This window comes from Lathamus discolor, chromosome 2, assembly GCF_037157495.1.
Source record: "Lathamus discolor isolate bLatDis1 chromosome 2, bLatDis1.hap1, whole genome shotgun sequence".
NCBI lineage: Eukaryota > Metazoa > Chordata > Aves > Psittaciformes > Psittacidae > Lathamus > Lathamus discolor.
Genome location: NC_088885.1, coordinates 73,445,739 through 73,465,923, shown reverse-complemented (window position 1 = coordinate 73,465,923; position 20,185 = coordinate 73,445,739). Strand labels below are relative to the sequence as shown.

Sequence of the window (20,185 nt, the reverse complement as noted above, 5' to 3'; positions counted from 1 at the left end):
TGCTGTTCAGTTCTGTAAGGAACAAATCCATATAGCATTGACAGTGCAGCCTGGCTGTAGGGACTGTGAGGGTTTGTCACAGGTGACAAAGTCCAAGGGTGCAGCAGTGATGCCCTTGAGAGCCTTGCATAACTCTGACAGCAGCAGCCAGAAGTTGTCATTAAGCACAAGTTTCTTACTGTAGAGATGACCCTACATGAGAGATGAGGCAACACCCCGTGGGGGTAAAATAATTACAAGGCAGTTGAGAGGGAAAGGGAAATCTGGGTCTGGGGAGACATCACCAGCAGAGCAGTGCTACCTCTTTTAAATGTGTTTGTTTTCTTTTTCTTTTCCATGCAATAACCAGAAATAGTTCCCAGAATCTGAACCATCAAGCAGTAACTAGACAAATAAAAATGTTTCATGGGAGCAAACAGGAGTACTAGTGCCCCAGTTGTTCTCAACTCTTTCACAGGCTGTGCAAGAGTAACTCTGTCTGGCTTGCTCAAAGCATTTTCTCTCCTCTCAGGCAGTAATTTATGAGGAGAACATTTCTGAGGAAATAGTTGGGCTGAAATACTTAATTCTCCCAGTTGCCCATCATTATGTCTAAAACTGCTTTACTGACAAGACTGGACGTTCTGGTGAGCAAAATAGGTTGAAGTTTGAACCTGTGAGTTTACACTCTTTTTGTCCCCAGACCATCTATCAGCTGCATCCAGCCTTGGCAGAACCCTGTTTCTACAGCTACATTCTTCAGCCATTGCCCTGTGGACTGAGACAGCAACTCTTTCCTGTCACCCCTCATAGTGCCAGTCATTTTCCTTACATAGGAAAAAGTCTTTAGCCAGTGCCATTTCTGCTCAACTGCCATGTTAGTTTGTTTCTTCTCAGGCCAAAGGCGGCAGGACACTCACTGTGGGAGGGATGGCATGGTCCAGGCACCTGGGACAGGAATGGCCACTTTACAGACTGTGATGGAAGGCCTGGAGATGACACATGGTGCAACACCTCAGCTGTGACAGCCTCTTCTACAAAGGGACGGCACAGCTTTTGTCACACTGACAATGGGGTTAACCCATCTGGAACTACCCCATCCTTTTTTTTAAGTGATACATAAACCTCCCCATCTTCCTTTTCTCTCATTTGGTGAGGGCTTCTGGTTTTACCTTTCTAATTACCTCTTGCCCTGCCCCTACATTGTATGATGGACGCTTTCTACCTTAGCACTCAGTTTTTCAGCACAGGTTCTGAGAATGTGTTACATCTCCATCAGCCATACTAGTTAGAGGATATGTAGGCAGACTGAAAAGCGTTTTAACAGGCATGAACTTGGATACAGGATTGAGACCTTTCCCTCTGAAGCTCATAGCGCTACATGAGATAGGAGCCCCTTTTCATTTAAAGGAATTGCACAATTCAGGAGAAAAAAAAACAACCAAAAAAACCCCCAACCAAACCAACAACAAAACAAAAACAAAAACAAAAACAAAACCAAACCAACAACAACAAACCAAACCAGTTAGTGTGGCAGAAGACCAAGCTACCTCTTTCTTAAACACCTATAGTCAACCTATACCTATAGTTTCCTATAGTCAACCATCACCCTCAGTCATTTTCCACCAGAAAGAAAGGTACAGTGACACAAAAAAGATGGGCCTCTGTAAGTGAACTAGCAAACAAAAAAACTGTAGGGGCTTGTAGATGTCACCAGGCAAGAGTGAAGGCAGCTTGTCCTAATGATGGATTACTTGTAATTAGGCATACTAAAGACCATAATCTTAAATGGTTTGATCTGCTCAGGGGATAAACTGAACCTGTATGCTCACACAGTTAATTTCTTTATGCACTGGGATTTAAGACTGTCATTTACCTGTAAAACTTCTTAATCCCATGCAAACAAATGGCAATAGAGTGGGAAGACTGACACTTGAGCAGTCACTGAGCTCCTGTGGGCTGGAGTGAACGCATGACACTGACCTGTCTTGAGGAAATCCCACTCATCCAGGTATGAGGCAGGAGGCCTTACTTCCTATGTCTGTTCCAAACCCGGTACCAGCTCGACAGCTTTTTTGCTATTTTCCTCACTACCTTCACAGCCCTCTCCACCATCGCTCTGGCCAGCTGTGACTCAGACTGGCCAGTCCTCCTCCACACTCGGAAAGCAGACACCAGAGAAAGCAGCCAGTCTCCTTGGTATTTTGTGAGCCACCAGTGAGACGGTTGTGAGGAAAGCGAGACTAAACGCTGTGGTGAACAAAGGCAGTCAGGGCGCTCCAGAGGTGGGTGGCCCCATGTAGTATGGGCACTTGCCAGGCCAAAAGCCCTCAGCCAGGAGACAAGTGGTCTCAGCAGGCCCTGCAAGCAACACTGGCGAGGCAGGGTTAATGACTGCTGCCGAGTGCCTGGGGTTAGCATGCTGAAGGCATCTCTTTATGGGAGCTGCAGTCCCCAGAGCTGTCCTCACTGATGCAACTCCCCCAGGGAGCCTTTCTCCAGGCAGACCTGGAGTCACAGATGACCACCACGTCTTCTGTTTCCTCACGGTCTGCGGAGCTTCTCGCTCCACGGGCAGAGGTGCAGGTGCTCGGGACTTGGTCCCTTGTACCCCGCCCGGCAGGGATCTTCCCTCCCAGCGGACACCTCGGGTGGAGCCGCGTCGGGCTGGGACCCTGCCTCCCACAGCGGTGCTCCCTGCGCCGCGCTGCAGCCGCGGCCTGGAGCTGTCAGGGCTGCCGCACCGCCGGGCGGCGACAGCAGGAGAGAGAAGAGGAGGCGGGGCGGCCTCCGTGGGTAGAACCCGCCCCGTCTCCCCTCCTCTCTGCTTTCCCTACCGGGTCGGCCTCGGTGGGTGAAATGGTTCGGCGGAGCGCGGGTCGGGCCCTCCGGGTGCTGCTGCTGCCCGCCCGGGCCGCGCCGCTCATGCCCCGGGGACCGGCCGCCTGCTACGGGTAAAAACCAGAGCGCTTCCTTCCTTCCTTTCGGGGCTCCCTCGCCCCTCGCTTGGGGAAGGCGGTATTTGACAGGCCCGGGTGGGTGTCACCGCGGGGTGTGTGCGAACAGCATTTTAGCAGAGGGGGGTGTACACTAGATTGGGGGGGGGTGGTGGTGACAAAATGGTGGCTCTGAGGTGCTTGCTTCTGCTTTCCGTTGTGCTGCAAGGAGCTGTGCCAACAAGCTCCGCCGCCCGTGCTCGTCACTGCCTGTCACCCTCCCCTCCTCGAGTCCATTTCCCCTCGCAACGCTGCCATCCTAAGGCGTCTCCTGGACGTCTCCGAGGTTGCGAAAAGAATGCGCATACGTAACGTATATAATACTGCTTATTCTGCAAATCTGTTGAGCAAGTCAGACGTAATACCGTGTATTTCCCCCCCCCCCATCCACCGCACAGATACAAACTAGGTTGTGTGGTAGCACAGCTGGAACAGAAGGGTAGTTCCCAGATTAAGCTGCGCTTCACCTCATACTCTGTACGAGGGCCAGGTGCAGTACAAGAGCTGTTTGCATCTGTGCTGTCTGGTAAACAGGTAGTATGTATCCAGTGCTTCTCAAGAGCTATAAAAATTAACATTACTACTTCAGTTACAAAACAGTGAAGGGGGATCATTTTGTTTTGTTTTAACATGTTTTCTGATCATGCCAACCAATGGGAAATGTAGTCTTTATGAAGACTTGACAGAAGTGATCACACTAATGAGCTTACTGAAGTGATTTCATACTCACAGAAACTTGGTGTACTGAGGACCAAATCTGCCTTAGGTGTTGCCACTCCCAGTACGGTTTCTCAGCACTTAAAAACTCATTTGTTTTTAGTCCAGAAAGTATTGAAAATACTCTCTGTGTGAAACTCCTGGCCTGGACTTCACACTAAGGCACAATCCTAGAGTAAAAAAACATCACAAGCTCAGCAAAATTCTCAAGCATCTGATGTTAATAATTAATCCTAAAAAAAAATCAGAACTGTATTAAAAAAAAATAAAATCTAGCATCTGAATCAGGAAAGCAGAATATACATCGCTTGTCTGTGGAAACTGCATGTTGGTAACTTTTTAAGAAAGGTAGCAAGATGGTGATTATTTCTGTTTTGTAGGAACTTGAAATGGTTTTGGCAATTATTTATCTGAAGAAAAAAAAAATCACATATTTCCATAAAATTTAGTAAGACCAAGGTGCTCATTTGCTGTGGTGAGAAGTATGATAAAGTGTTGAAATGAATGATAAAAGACTCATAGAATGGTTTGGATGGGAAGGGACTTTAAAGATCATCCAGTTCCAAACCCCCTGCAATGGGCAGGGCCACCTTCCATTAGACCAAGTTGCTCAAAACCCCATCCAGCCTGGCCTTGAACACTACCAGGGATGGGGCAGACACAGCTTTTCTAGGCAGCCTGCTCCAGTAGCTCACTACAAGGTGAACACCATTTGTTTCAAAAGCTATAGAATCATAGAATAGTTAGGGTTGGAAAGAACCTTAAGATCATCTAGTTCCAACCCCCTGCCATGGGCAGGGACACCTCACACTAAACCATGTCACCCAAGGCTCTGCCCAACCTGGCCTTGAACACCGCCAGGGATGGAGCACTCACAACTTTCTTGGGTAACCCATTCCAGTGCCTCACCACCCTCACAGTAAAGAATTTCCTCCTTATATCCAATCTAGACTTCCCCTGTTTAAGTTTTAACCCATTACCCCTTGTCCTATCACTACAGTCCCTGATGAAGAGTCCCTCCCCAGCATCCCTATAACCCCCCTGCAGATGCTGGAAGGCTGCTATGAGGTCTCCACGCCACCTTCTCTTCTCCAGGCTGAACAACCCCAACTTTTCTCAGCCTGACTTCATACTGGAGGTGCTCCAGCCCCCTGATCATCCTCATGGCCCTCCTCTGGACTTGTTCCAACAGGTCCTTTTTGTGTTGAGGACACCAGAACTGCACACAAGACTCCAGGTGAGGTCTCCTGAGAGCAGAGTAGAGAGGCAGGATCACCTCCTTCGACCTGCTGGTCATGCTCCTTTTGATGCAGGCAAGGATATGGTTGTTTTCTGGGCTGCAAGTGCACACTGCCAGCTTGTGTTAAGTTTCTCATCAACCAACACCCCCAGGAACACCCCCAAGTCCTTCTCTGCAGGTCTGCTCTGAATCTCTTCCCCATGCTGTGACAGAATAAGGTTTCTCCTTTCTAGTATATTACTTTCAATATGTTCCTGTGGCTGTGTAAAGCTATTTTTATATGCCCCTTGTTGCACAGTCAAGATTTTTTTTCTCCCCTTTAAGTAATTAAACTACATTTGTGAAACCCAAGCACAGTGGTCACAACTGAGTACTTCTCTGCTCCTGGTAACTTATTTAGTCTTCTGTTCACCCATGAAAGGTAAGTGGGCCATTTAAATCTCACTGTGTTGTTGTTAATACCTAGAAAAAGTAATTATTCTGTGTTCCTTGAAGGACCATGTAGTAATGAGAATTAACTCATTATGTTTTCCTGTTTCTATCCCCCCATCCCTAGTACTTCAATAACATCTGCCAAAGTCCAAGTGAATGGAGTCCACCTGCATTATCAGCAGACAGGAGAAGGAAGCCATGCAGTTCTTCTGCTTCCCGGAATGCTAGGTCTGGAGATTTTGTCTTATCTTTGTAGAGCAAACACCTCCTTCGCCATCCAGTCTCAAACTAGAGTGCACAAAACTATTTTGTAACATGTTCAACACCTGATTGTGGAGCATTGTCATTAAAAAAAATTCTACACATGCAGTAGATAGGAAAAGGTGGAGTTACTGCAGTCAGTTTACAGTTTTTAAAGATCTCATTTGTCTCACCAGGCACCTTTTATACAATGTCTTGACTTATGTAGCAGTCACTTGTACTTTTGGATTTAACTGTGCAAAGGGGGTGTCCAGCACAGGTGGCAAATAACTAAAATACACAAGATGCAAAATAACAGAGTGGGGGAAATCAGGTCAGCTATATTTGTTACACAGACTTAATTATGCATTCCTTTTTAGAAACTAGGTGCATTCCAATTCAGTTAAAGACATAATGCAGCACTTGCAGGTTATTATCATAGTGAAAGAGGCACAGTTGAGACTGATTTTTGCTTAAAAATGTATTTTCATGTTTTAATTATTTAGGGCAACATCATTAAGATTCTCAATGGCTTTTTGACATGGACAGCAGGTTCTGCTAACTAAGTCGTATCTGTCCATCGAGACCACTGCTTTTGATAACAACCTTTTAAAATTAACAGAGGCACTTTTTTTTTTTTTTCTGGTTTCCTGCAGTTTTAAAGAACCAGTCAGACTTACTAACTGTTCGTGGCAGGCTGTCAGTAGAACCATGCTCAGACTTGGGTTTATACTTAACTAAGTGGCTGGATCAAGATGGTAGAATGTCAAGAACTGAAGAGCAAGAAACATTCGTTGTTCTGGGCAGCAACATTTCCGAGTCTTCATGAAGTGGTTGTTTCTTTCAAAGATTTTTCAAGCACATGGTGGAAGGAAGTTAATGTGATGCATTAATAGTAATATATTTTAACCTCTTCATTTTAAATAGCTTTTTAAACTGGTAATCCTGTTGCCAATGCTAACTCTTTAAATACTAATAGTGTATTTCTTCTGTTGCAAGTAATGTTATTAGGTGCACATTGCCGTTATGCAGTTAACACTATTACGAACAGTAATAGTTAGGCTTAGTATCTTTCCCATTATTCAGTTTATGGTGTAATGTCTTGCAGATTGAGGGTGAGCCTTACATTCTGTTTGTCACATACTTCCCCCTTTGTACTGAGTTTTCAATATTATTTTCTACTGTTTACAGTATTAACAGACTAATAAGTATGTTGGCAACAAAAGTGCTTTTAGGTCAACAGAACTGATTAGTCTCTAGACTGTTTGTAAGCTATATTAAAACAAAAGTGATGTTTCTCTTTCTAGATAGAAAAAACCTAAGAAAACACAGCATTCTGATCTACTCTCAGCCTTGTGTTTTAAGTTACAGAACATAGCATAACAAGCATGTGCATGCTAGTGCAAAGGTTCATACAAAGCCTATGTAAAAATACGTGATTAATATTAGTAAGATTGCATTGGTATTTTTCAAACAACCTGATATTTTGCTTCTGACTTGCTATTAATTGGTGTTGCAAGAAATCGTGCCAGGCTTATAATCAGCTCACACAGCATTCTATACACAGCCTCTTTTATCATTTAGACCAATTGATGGTGAGGAGGAGGTATCCAAGGACATTTCTCCAAGTAAACAAACAAACCCTAAATGCCCTTAAAAGGCCTTTTTAATGTAATAATGGATAACCAATGTGATATTTTATTTACATCATTTGAATGTATTAGATCCGAATAGGTTCTAATCAAGTGGCATGTGATACTGTTACCACATGTCCATAATGCAAATAAGAAATTGCAGTCTTACCTTCTTCATGCTAAGCTATCATTCAAAGATAACTTAGGGCAATAGACTAGAGCATGTGATATTTTTCAGTTCTTTCAAGGTCTTAGCCATCAATAAAAGGAACTGTTATGCATCAGAAAATTGGCTGTATTTGGCTTAATTTGGTAACATACATATTAGAAAATCAAAAGTTAGTTTTATGCTTTTGTGTCAGCACTGTCTCCTCAGGCAACAAATCATTTAAAGCTCAGCTTTAAGCACCAATATTCTCATAGGAGTGTATATTGAATAAGAACAACTGTCTCACACAGTGCTTTTTCACTTACAAATTTGTTGCTAGTCAGTATATTCTTCCACTTTCAGTTTCACCTGTGCTGTCCAGGTAAACAGGAATGACCATTGTGCTACTACTTTAAATCTGTTAAAGATAAATCCCTATCCAGGTAACTCAGTTTAAGATTCTGTATTAAAGCATCTTTGTAGAGCCTAGGTTTTTGTTAGCCTACATACCTACCTGAAATTATTTGCTCTATGCATACCACAGATAGTTCTAAAGATTTTTATTACAGTACTTCTTGTCTGAGATTTGCAGTGGTTATAATTAGAGATACAGTATACTTCAGCTGATAGATAATCTTTCTTAGAATTAAGATACAAGTTTCTACAGCTTTTCATTTTGAGTATGTCTACCATGTATTATAGTGGTTACTATAATGGAAAAATTATGATGTTTCAGGGAGTGGTCAAACCGATTTTGGACCACAACTTAAGTCCATGAATAAGCAACTTTTCACAATTGTTGCTTGGGATCCTCGAGGATATGGAAAGTCCATTCCGCCATCTCGAGACTTTCCTCCGGATTTCTTTGAGAGGGATGCAAAAGATGCTGTGGATCTTATGCAGGTAAATATATTCTCAGGTTTTATTATTTTGTATATATATATTCGGTTTTTAAAGCCATTTTCTTTAAATTTAGAGGAGAAGAGTACTGTTAAGCTGATTGTTTCTAGCAAAGTTATGCAAAAGAGCACACAAATGAAGGCTGAAAACTGAGCAGATGCACACTATTCTAGAAAATATTTTCTTCTTCTATATACATATAGAGGTTCAGCAGTGGGAATTAATTATAAAACAATATGGTTTTATTCCAAGACCTGTCCTAAGAGGTTCACAGCCAAGAACCATGTAAGTTTAGGTAAAGTGTGTATAAAAAACAAAGTCTATGCTAAGCGGTTTGTAACAGTGAAAGGCTTTTAGAAAAATTTCTAGCTGATAAAATCTTGGCATTTTGCCTTGAGCAGCCCATTTCGAGAGACATTTTATTCTAAACATTAACTTGACACTTTGCATTTTACAACATGTTACCAAAATAGCTTTTGTGGGAAATAAAAGGGCTCCTGTGCCCATACCACACCTTAGTAACTAATACAGCTATTGTGATTATAAAGGATATGACCCAAAGCTATTATTACTTCTCTATCTATCTTGCAAAATTCTTTATTTCATATCTGTGTGTTTCTCTGTTCCTCTTTTATTCTTATTTCTCTGTTTCTCTTTTATTATTATTATGTAAGTGCCGACACTATTTTCTGGTTTAGTTTTAACTAGTATTTTGGCTTTGTTACATTAAGCTATACAGTCTTTTTGGAGTTAAGAAAGTTGGCAGACCATTAAAATTCCAGAAATATGAGACAAGATTCAGACAGTCCAACTGTATTTCTGTAATAAGCAGTAGCCCTGCAGAAACACATCTGAAACTGGAAATTCAGCCTTCCTGGAGTATTCCACATAGTGAAACAAAGTAAGTCTGACAGCAGACTCGAGATTAAGACACAGTTTTGCCCTCTAACCATAAATGCAATCTCTCTGCACCGTAATGCACCAATTTCTTCTGCTACAGTAACAAAGAAAATAACACTGCTGCCATGGATAGGTGACAAACTTTCAGTCTGAATGGTTGTAACCCCCTTTCCTGCCTCTGTTCAGATACTAATAAGTGCAAAATAGGAAACAGAGCTGTGCCCAAGGAGAATGTAAGCATGTAGCTTCCAGTTAAACAGGACAACAGCCTACCAATCTCCAAAGCTGCCTAAACAAGTAAGACATAGCATCCTGGTTTTTTGAAGAAGTTTATTGATATAAGCATATAATAACAAATTATTAAAATCTTTCCAAGCATGGGTAACTTGCTTCTATTTTAGCATAACATGAAGGATAGCACAAATCTCAATAAATCATGCCAATTAGGATTTGGAGAATAAAACAAAGTCATAACTTCTTCAGAGGGCTTACAACAGTGTATGGTTTAGATACATTATCTGGCCTACACTTAGCAAAAAAACCCATCCATATAGGTGAGCCTCCAGAACCTTTATTCTAGGCTTCTTCAGATTCTGGTGCCTCTGCTCTAGGAGTGAGTCCTGCAAGGTTTCTGTGAAGTAACAGAAAGATGAAATTTTTCAGAGTATTCAGCACTTTGATGCATGTGACACTGCTCTGTATCAATGTATGCATTCTATGAAGGAGTCTGCATGAGATAAAAGGAGTATAATGCAAATAAATCTGTTTTGCTCCACTCCAAATGTCTAATGCTAGCAAAGGCCAATACCATTAAACCAATTATTATGGAAATAATTAGTGTTGATATTTAAGAAGTTCTTACTCTTCAGAGCTGCCATCCTAGTGAAAGGATGAGCTTGGGCTTCTCCTAAGTTTTGGTAGACCAACTGCAACCCTTACTTGCGATATACTCCCTGTGATCTAATGAAAGCACACAGTGCAGAGCACTGTTGTATTGCAACTCATTGTTGTAAGTTACTTGTCACAGCACATGTGATCGCTTTATTGCATTTCACATAGGTCTGAATGGAGGATGTGATTTCAAAAGAGATTTTGCTCACTTACAGGGGAAAGCCAGCACAAAATCACCCACAGATTGAGCTGTACAACCAGCTGTCAGGTTGTTGCCAGTGTTAGGTAGAGGCCTATACTGTAAGGACCTCCAGATCAAAGCAAGCAAACATGCATACCATATCTGACACATCTATTACATCACAGTTGGTTTTTTTTGGAAAGCTACAAAGGATAAATTAAATTCCTCTTGCTGGAAAGGCATCCTGAGAACCCAAAGAATACATCAAGAGAATGCCTAGTAAACAAGAGAAATACTAGAGGCAAATGTATTTCAGCTGAAGCACTGGCAAAAACCCTGGCTTGAAGAACAAGAGTTTTAATCAGCTATTCCACCCATCAGCCAGCACAGAGATCCATCATTTGCTATTGGTGGTAGGGGAACAGCAGCAACAACAGCAAATACGTCAGCTTTACAAGCACTTCTGCCAACTCCTGAAACTTGCCTGGGCACCAGTAACCCTTCAGCAGCATGGTAGTGAAAGGGGGTCACAAAGTCTACTTTTTCAACGGCTAAAAATCAAGTTTCTATTTTCTTGCTGTCAGCTCTTACATTACGTGTCATTTTCTTTCCCCTACCATATTTCTTTTCCGTTCAGTAATTACAGCTTAGCAGAGTGAAACCTAATATTGCACGATGCTACAGTAAACCTAATACCAGAGAAGAAGCCAAAACCAGAAAAGCCTTGTAGTGATAAAAGTTTGCTAGGTATCAAGCTGACTGATAAGGTTATGCCTCACTTGAGTGTTAAGCTCTCTCTGTAGTTGTTTCTCTCACTGCCTGCATTTTTGTTTTCTTCTGTCCAAAACAAAAAACCGAAACAAAACCAGGCCTGGACTTATGACAGCAAAACACCAAGCACCAACACAACTCACCCAATTCACTTGCTTTTTTTCCTCTGAAAGTGTATCTCCCTTAATCACATCTAAAAGCTGTAATATCTGATGCCCCCACCCAAACAAACAAAACATACACCTGCTTTGAAACTTTTGTGTTTGTTTGCAAGTGTTCACAAGCTGAGGCTTCTATATACAAAACTGCAAACACTGCATAACCAGTGAGTATCACCCCTGCACAATCTTCAGATGCATTTGCTCCCGAGTGCATTTAGCTTCCCCACTGAATGTTACACACACAAAATCCTCTCTTGAGTCCCCAGCTGGTCCTCCCTACCACAGACTGCGGTATATGAGGAAATTCTAGTGGAAGGCATTGTACAAGTCGGAATGAATTAAGGTCTTGCTTGTCATATTTTTTGCCCTAAGTCTTCCTTTTTGAGGAGGGGGGATTTCACTATTAATGTTTTGAATTACAATTCAGCACGAAGTAACTGCTAAAACGTATACTTTAAGGCTTCAGAAAATGTGAATTGGGAACTAAAATTTGGTACAATCCTGTAGCAAATATTTTACTTCTTTACTTTTTTTTTTTTTTTTGGTTGTTACAGAACAGACTGATAAATTAATAAATAAAATAAATCAATTTCTTAAATTCATCTGGGTCTTGGATTACCTACCATCCCACACTGTGATAGTCTTTGCCTACTTTATATTAAGAGAATCCACAGATTCTTGATACCATCAGGCTCTCTGAAAATGTCTTTACTCTCAGTTGTAAGTAGATATTTCTTTATTTCAAGAAACCTTTAAACGCAGCAAGAATCTAATATGGCTACTGCCTGTTTCTGTAACTAGTTGTGGAAAATTGGAAGGGCAGGTGTAGTTTCTTGTTTTCTAACTATTTGACCTTTTCTTAAGTATTTTTGTGTAGCAGGAATTATATTTGTTCTGATGATGAAAGCTAACTATAGATTAGCTATGTAGTGTTGTGTCTAAATCTGTGCAGTTAATTTTCAAGAATTATTTGATACTTGCTTGTAAAACCAGCTGATGATTTGCATATAATTTTCTTATACAAATCAAGGCATTGAAATTTAAGAAGTTCTCTTTGCTGGGGTGGAGTGATGGTGGAATTACAGCACTCATTGCAGCTGCAAAGTATCCAACTCTTATCCACAAGCTGGTTGTCTGGGGAGCAAATGTCAGCGTTACTCAAGAGGATGTGAGAATTTATAATGGTATGTACAAACTGAATATCATATCCTAAATAAATTGTTTTCATTTCTTCTTGACCTAAGAATCTTAGTCATGTAATAACTACATGGCTACAGAGTTGAGGACACAACAAAACTAAAGGAACAGGACACAAAACTCACTAAGTTGCTAAGTATAGGGATAGATTAAAGTGTTAGTGAGAAACTCCCTAACATTTACTCTAGTGGTAATATAACAGAATTTGTAACAAGTCTTTCCTAACTTACACTACTGAAAAAGCATAATAGCTTATCAGTAGTTTTCAGCAAATGAAATTTTTATTGCTGCAACAAATTCCTAAAACTAAATACCTAATAATATTACTGACCCTAGGCTTAATTTCTTTTCTCACATCTTGCACAACCTTCAAACAAGGTCTACAGAAAATCACTGGTCTAGCACATAACAGCTTTTGCCTCTAGGGCCTATATAATACAAGAGCAGTAAGAAAACAAGCTCATAACTTACCATTTGAGTTCAGGAAGCAAATGAATCATTCAAAATGTCCCAGGATGCCTTTCTAATTTGCATTCCTTTAAAGTTAATTATTGTGGTTACAAAACCTTTCCAAAGTAAAAAGCCATGGGATTTCTGATGCTTGTTCCACTTATATGAAATAGAATCAGATCACTTGTCACTCTAAAGGAAAATAGCAAAAACTGCTAGTGAACTCAGAAAGGGACCATATTTCCTTTTGCAATTAGAAATTAAGGGTTAACTATGCATGCTCTCAACAAATGTCACCTAGTATAGTTTCATTTTAGTGACTGGAGTTTGATTTATACCAGTTGTGAAATCTAGCTGGCTGGCTTCAGCAGATTACAGGTGTAAATACATATTGCATAAGTGTACTTACCTATACTAAAGCACTTTCAGTGGTAGTAGTATACTATTTAGTTCAATAAGAAAAGTAATTTTTAGTTCTGTAAAAGTGCTGCTTTATTTTTAAATGCTTTTGTATTTATATAATTATAAAAATGCATATCAGTTAGTATTAGCCAATAGGCTAAAATGTAAAAAACAAAACCAAAACAAACCAAACAATCACACCCCCCTCCAAACAAACAAAAAGGAGAAATAAAAATAGAAGTCTTACTTTACATGGAGCACCCACAGCAGTGCTGACCTTTGGCCTCTTCATGGACTGCTAGTTTCAATATTTCTCTCTGTGTGATGGTGTTCAGAAAGTACCAGCACAAACCTTCTACAGCTGGCCCATCAGTGCACCTCAGTTGCATGGTAGCAGAGAAAGGTATTTGTTTGGTAGCCTGTGTCCTTTCAATGTTGGCTTCCCCAACCCCTCCCCTTTTTAAATTAAGGCTAGCCACAAAGATAAAACTGCAGTTTCTAGAAGAGAAACAGCTGTTCAGTAACAGATTGCCTGGGGTGAGCAAACTCATTTCCGATCAGATGCTGTTATAAAACACTTTCAGTCACTGCTACCTTGCTCATTTGGCTGAGCAAGTTGTGTTTGTTAATTAACACCTCACTCCTTTCTTCCCTTAACTCCCATTTGAAACCAATTAAAAGCTCATCTAGTGGCATATATTGCTGTTTGACAACCTAGTACTCAGGTCTCTTTCAGGTTCTCTGCTATGCCAACATTATTTTGGGCTTTATCAATAGAGACTTGTACAGCTGAAATATAGTTCAGTGAAAGTCACCCTTGTGTGTATCTGGTTTGTGAGCAGTACTGAACTTCTGAGGGGAAAAGTTTGGTAAATCTGATAAATAAATACCTGGAGTGTCAGATTATTTGTACAGCTTTAGCCAGCCTGCCATGAGTCACAGGACTCTACTGAGTTGCTTGTTTTCCTGTAAGACTATGGCAAATGTACCGTGATGTCAGCCTGCTGGAATGTGTTAGTAAGAGCTTTCTTCCTCTGAATATCTGAATACTGGAAGAAGCCATGGAAGAACTTCCATTCATGAGCCAAAGAAGGATATGAAAAGGAATTGCCAGCTCCGGCACACTGTTGTAAAACAGACCCCATTTTATACAAAAGTACCTCCTTAAACTCCTCTTTTGCAAGTCTTCCAGAAAGAAACATCGGAAGTTCTAGGACCGAGTCGTTTGATTGGACATGGGATTTTTTTCTGTCGTTCCTTGTAACCTTGTAATAACAAGAGGCTCTTCTGCAAGTCAGAAATACTCCAGCAGAGATTGTAAAACTACTTTTTTTATACCCTTTCTGTACTATGAACTATTCAAAACCATTCTGTACAGTTTCTAGTTTGAAATACTCATCTGCAATTCAGTTTGAAAATTTACTCATGTCAGTATTGGGTTATACCTTCTTGCTGGGAAGGACTTAACATATTTCAGTGTTATTTCATGCAGGCATCAGAGATGTTTCAAAATGGAGTGAAAAGGTCAAGAAACCACTGGAAGAGATGTATGGGCATGAGTACTTTGCAAAAACCTGCGAGGCTTGGGTAGATGGAATATCTCGCTTTGCTGAAAATTCAGATGGTAAGGCTTTTACAATGTTAAACTGAAGCAATTATAGTAGCGGCCAGTTCTGGGTGAAAAAAATAACAGTACTCCTAGCAGCCAGTAAAAGAAGGACTCTGAGTATGGCATTAAAAGCTGGGTCTGACTCACACTCATAAATAAAGCAGTTATTTTGTATATTGTTCACAGAACCAGCAAGGTACAGGAGGAAAACACATTTATGGGAAGCATTAGCTGATGAGTCTCTCCTCTTCTGCCACCACAAAACATTATTAAGTCATTGCTTTTGTACAGACTGAACAGGAGGGATTCTGCTCAAGCGTTTTTCTCCTCTCTCAGTGTCAAAGGATTAGCTCTTAGGGACAATGTTAAGATATCGCCAAAGAGAGGTGTGTTCACTCCAGTTTCTGCAAACAGGAGCTGAAGCACAATTTCAAACCTGGTGTATACAAGTTAAAAAAGAAGGAAGTTCAGATTTGGGGAACTCAAAATCAACAGAACAAGTTCAAAAACAAATACTTACACAACTTAGGTGTTTACAAACAAAAATTAAAAAAGAGTAGTTAAACTAGACAATTATTAAATGCTTATCTTTGAAGATTTCTACAATTACTCTACATAGACATTTGCAGCCAAGGATATAGTGAATAATAACCTGCAGTTCTAATTTGGAGGAAGAATGCTTTTAATTTGCCTAAAGCAAAAATACATAATGTACCCAATACATAAAGCAAGGAGCCTGTAATTCTCTTATACACATTTTCCCTTAGCTCTCAGAATGAAAGACAGGAGGTGACATATGTTAACAGCAGGTACTACAAGGAAAACATTCCTTCAATTCCTATTTTTTTCCAGAAAGTTTTGTATGGGATCAGCAACATGGCACTAGAATTTCTCCCAGCAGAGTGATGTAGCAAATTAGGATCAGATTTTATTTTACCCTTTCTAGAATATATCTCCTTAAAACTAGTTTATTCTTAAGTCCAAAGCCCAGCCTGGTGAAACTCTGGCTGTGATATCTTTCTACGGTCTGCACATACTGCAGATACTCTGAGATGGAGGTGACTGTGAAAAGCCACCTGGAAGCATGTAACAAGCAGCTGAATTACCTAGATGCTGTAACTGGGTCAGATATAGGGAGAAGTCTATAACATTTGCTAAAAAGATGAGTGATTATCAGGCTACATGTTCGTTTCCAGACATAGCTTGGGGAGGGCAACTTTAGACTACAAGCAAGCCTCCCTGGAATTAAAGACAAGCCACACAAAAGGTGCAGATGTGGCAGATACAAGGAAAGGGCTTAGCAAAACACATAAGAGAGAAAAAGAGGACAGCAAAGCCTATGTTGGTCAAAAACTCGAGTTCTTTTTGAGAAATAGACTATTCGCCCCAAAGGGAAGAGCTTTCAGTGTGAAGTGCCATAAGAGAAGAACTTTTAGAAGGTGCTACACTTAGTAAAACCAAGTTGCATAAAGCTGCAAAATTCAAGATTCTTCTTGCTTTTTTATGGTTTTGAAGTAAATATAATCTAGTGGTTATAGTACAAAACAGTTTCAGGACTGGAAACTAGGAAATATTAGTTTGACTGCCAACTCTGTCCTTGCGTAAATAACCTTAACTTACTTGTTATGTGTTCTAAAAAATAGTCAACGTTTGTGCAGATGTTTTAGAACTGTGGGTACAGTGTTCTAAATTAAAATATTTAACCAGTAGAACTGCAAGACTATATAAATAGCCAAACAACTGGGAAAACTGTGGAACAGTATATGACTTTAGAGCTAAGGGAAGTGTGCATATATGAACATTAACTGTAAACTGTTGGTAGCTGCAAGGAGACAACTACAAATAGTGCAAAGTTAACTCAAAGATAAATGGAACATGAAACTCATTGAGTCTGTTCTGGCCAAAGATTCTCTTGTGAGAGCATGGGAAGTGAGGCAGTTTGGGAACTAGATTACTAAGGAATGAGGAAAAAAGAAAATAGAAGTCTTTAAGAATACAAGTTAATTCTCATGAGATCAAAGAAAGCATTAAATTGAGGTTTTGTAAGGTGAATGGGCAGGGAGAATAATCTTTGAATAGTTTTAGTACAATTTGTATTAAATGATTATTCATTGCAAGGGGTCTAGAAGACAGCATAAGCATGAATACAACCTAAGGTAATTTGTTGGTAAAAGTAGCAAAGGTTGTAACCTGATAACCAGTGCAACAAAATGTAGCATTAACATGAAGGCAATAAGACTCTAAGGCTGAAAAGAACAAAGCCAGGAGAGAGATGCATGTATTTGCTTTGAATAGTCAAGGAGAGCCTGGGGGGAACATGGGAGATTACTGCTTCATTCTATCTAGCCTTTGTGCTGGCATCCATTAATGAAACAATTTCCAGTGAAGTAACATTTTGGAGAAAGAAACATTAATTACAGTCCTGATTACATAGTTGTATAAATTTCACTGCATGCTGTCCACAAAGAGGGGCAATAGCTAGAACCCAGTGGAGTTCACAGTCCTTTACAGAAGCAGTTTCAGTCTTTCATACCATTTTAAAACGAAGCGTGATTTTCATTTATTTTCTCCTTAGGTAATATCTGCCAAGAGTTGCTGCCAGATATTAAATGTCCTACATTTATAATTCATGGTGAGAAAGACTGTTTGGTTCCACAGCCTCACGCAGAATACATTCATAAGCACGTCAAAGGCTCTCGGTAAGTTATATGATAGAGTGGTTATAAACCATTGTTGCAGAAATGAAACGGTTCAAACCCACAGTGTAAAACAAAGTATTTGAACAAGTTGTCTCTGCCATAAACAGAGCTATTCTAAACTTCCCTACAAAGTTACAATGCAAAGAATGTAGCTGGACTTCTCTTACAATATAGAAAGTATAATATTTGAATAAGCTCTTTCTTAAAGTCCTCCAGGAGAAATCAATCAAGATCCTTTTCCTCTTGCCACTTCACATGCAGAACCAGTCCCTAGCATTTACTGAAAAAAGCAAATTTCTTCTGCTTCTGTTAGGGCCATTGCATTCCTCTTGCTGCAAGAGACCTTGTTTCTGTCCCTATCAGTAGACCAATGAACTTAAACGCTATGAATGGAGAAAGACTCCCAGTTATTAGAGGGAAGCACAGAATACTGATGTTTGTTCTGCTTGTTGATGTGAACAACCACCTCAAAAGTTGTTTTTTTCCAAAGTCCCAGGAATTTTCGGTGAAAAAATGAGTTATATGTTTATCTGTAAGACAGCCCCACTGCTCATAAAAATGCATTATGCCACAGGGAAGACGAGAACAAGAGATCTTTCTGGCAATCAGATGCAGGTGTTTTATGGCATGTCTGCTAGTTAATTACTCCCACATGCCCTGATCAGAGCTCCTATAATCCTGTTAGGTCTCACTGAGCTCTGAAATGCTCCAGAGGCTAAGGCAAGTCAAAAAAAAGTAGGCAGTGATCTAACAGCTTCTATTTGGAAGACAAGCCAAGGAGAAAACTGTTAGAAGTTGGGATCCAATAAAATGTAAATTGATTCTTTGCATGTCTTTGTGTTGAAGTGTTCCCCTCTGTGTTTTTCAGAAATCAGACTGTGTTCTCAGAAATTAATACTTAGGTACAGGGTCCCATTCTTCTCTTGTTGCACTGGAAATGACATGGCCTATTATAAAGCAGAAGGGAAACCTTAAATTTAGCATATTTTCATTAACACATGCATTTACCGTGAAAAAAGAAAGCAAGCTTTTCTTGCTTTTATTTGTATCTAGCAGTAAAGTAGAAAAAGCTTCTGACAATTGCAGTGCTAAACATTGCTTGTTTTTCTCATGGTAAGAATGGGCCATGATTCTGTATTTGCATGGGTGGAGTTGAATAGCATTGCAGTGGCTTAACAGCAGTAGCAAATAGCATATGTAGTGCTATAGGTTTGTGCACCTCCATGTTGCTTGATCTTTGAAGAAACAGAAAATGTAATGCAGACAGAAGTACTAGAAGAGTTGGACATGTTCACACACTATTGTTCTTTTCCATAAGACAAAACAAAACTGGTCACCACCAACAGGGGAGATTTAGGTTAGATATAATAAGTTCTTTACTATGAGGACAGTGAGGCACTGGAAGAGGCTGCCCATAAAAGTGGAAGTGCTCCATTCCTGGCAGTGTGCAAAGCCAGGCTGAATGGGGCTTTGAGCAACCTGGTTTAGGGTGAGGCACCCCTGCCCATGGCAGGGGGCTGGAACTAGATGATCTTGAGGTTCTTTGCAACCCAAACCATTTTATGATTCTATGAAAAGAATAAAGATACCCTTTGCTGTAGTGGGGCTTAGATGACATGAAGACAACACAGCAAAGTATCAGTCAAGATGGCTTTAGCTCTGTTGAAATTGCTTAGTATGCAGCAAGATCAAATAATTTGTTTCCCACACACATGTGAAGAAATGGTAGAGGTACATACCTGCTGTATAAAGTTTTTCCCAGATGGGAAGCAATGGCAAGTAGCATTTTGGCATATCACACTCGTATCAGTATTACAAAGATTTAGCCTTCTTCACAGATAGCTATAACAAAAGTTTAGAAGCAAGAAATCCTGACTTCCCTTTTTACTTTAATGGATGAATGTCTTAGTTTTAGATAGGTTTGTTTTGGTTTTGGGCTTTTTTGCAGACATATTACACAAAGTTCAAATGCTAACCAAGTTCCTGTGGTGACATGAAATCTAAATTTCTGTAGTGATCTCTTCAGTGCATTTACTGCCCAGCATAACCCCTCTTCTCCAAAAGAGGAAGGAGAACTCAGGTACTTCACATACCTTTCGAAGATGCATCCTGCTCACGTAACTTCTGGAATCTTATCTTCTTTGCTGACCTTCAGAAAGGTTCCTAGAAACTGGGTCTAGGACACAAAAATTGGTTTTAAGCTTAGTTTATCCTCCCCAAAGTGGGAGGAGTAGTATGTACTTCTTGCTTCAACTGTTGCTGTGATTCATATTCTGAACCACATACAGACAATACGTAAGAGTTACTTCAGTTCTGTACTTGGGTAACCAAGAACAAGGAAAACGCAACAAATATTGTAATTACCTATGCTCACAGAATAAAACATACTCAGTGTCTGATTTTCTCTTTTAAGGCTGCTTCTGATGCCAGAAGGAAAGCATAATCTACACCTGCGTTTTGCAGAGGACTTCAACAAACAGGTGGAAGACTTCCTACGCTGAACAGAGTAGGAAACAACTTGGATGTGTTTCTTTTTTGCTTTGCTTGGGAATTCTAGTAGGCTTTCAATTTTCATTCAAGTTGCAGGAAGGTTTGAATCCTGTAATTAAACAAAATGTGAAAGATACTTGCATGAAAA

At 40.2% G+C, this 20,185-nt stretch overlaps 1 protein-coding gene across 1 annotated transcript; it reads left to right on the top strand.

Annotated features, from left to right (window-relative positions):
- Positions 1-2,774: 2,774 nt before the first annotated feature.
- BPHL (biphenyl hydrolase like) lies at positions 2,775-20,173 on the top strand. The gene is made up of 7 exons (XM_065667456.1): positions 2,775-2,933; positions 5,489-5,592; positions 8,123-8,289; positions 12,221-12,374; positions 14,732-14,863; positions 17,424-17,547; positions 19,961-20,173. The coding sequence occupies exons 1-7, from the start codon at positions 2,839-2,841 to the stop codon at positions 20,046-20,048; spliced, it is 864 nt and encodes a 287-aa protein (XP_065523528.1). The 5' UTR covers positions 2,775-2,838; the 3' UTR covers positions 20,049-20,173.
- The last annotated feature ends 12 nt before the right edge of the window (positions 20,174-20,185 follow it).

Excerpts from the sequence above, each read along its gene's own strand:
- BPHL (XM_065667456.1), top strand. The coding sequence starts at position 2,839 with ATGGTTCGGCGGAGCGCGGGTCGGGCCCTCCGGGTGCTGCTGCTGCCC. Across the intron at positions 2,934-5,488 it reads GGACCGGCCGCCTGCTACGG|TACTTCAATAACATCTGCCA; the intron begins GTAAAAACCAGA and ends CCCCATCCCTAG. Across the intron at positions 5,593-8,122 it reads TCTGCTTCCCGGAATGCTAG|GGAGTGGTCAAACCGATTTT; the intron begins GTCTGGAGATTT and ends ATGATGTTTCAG.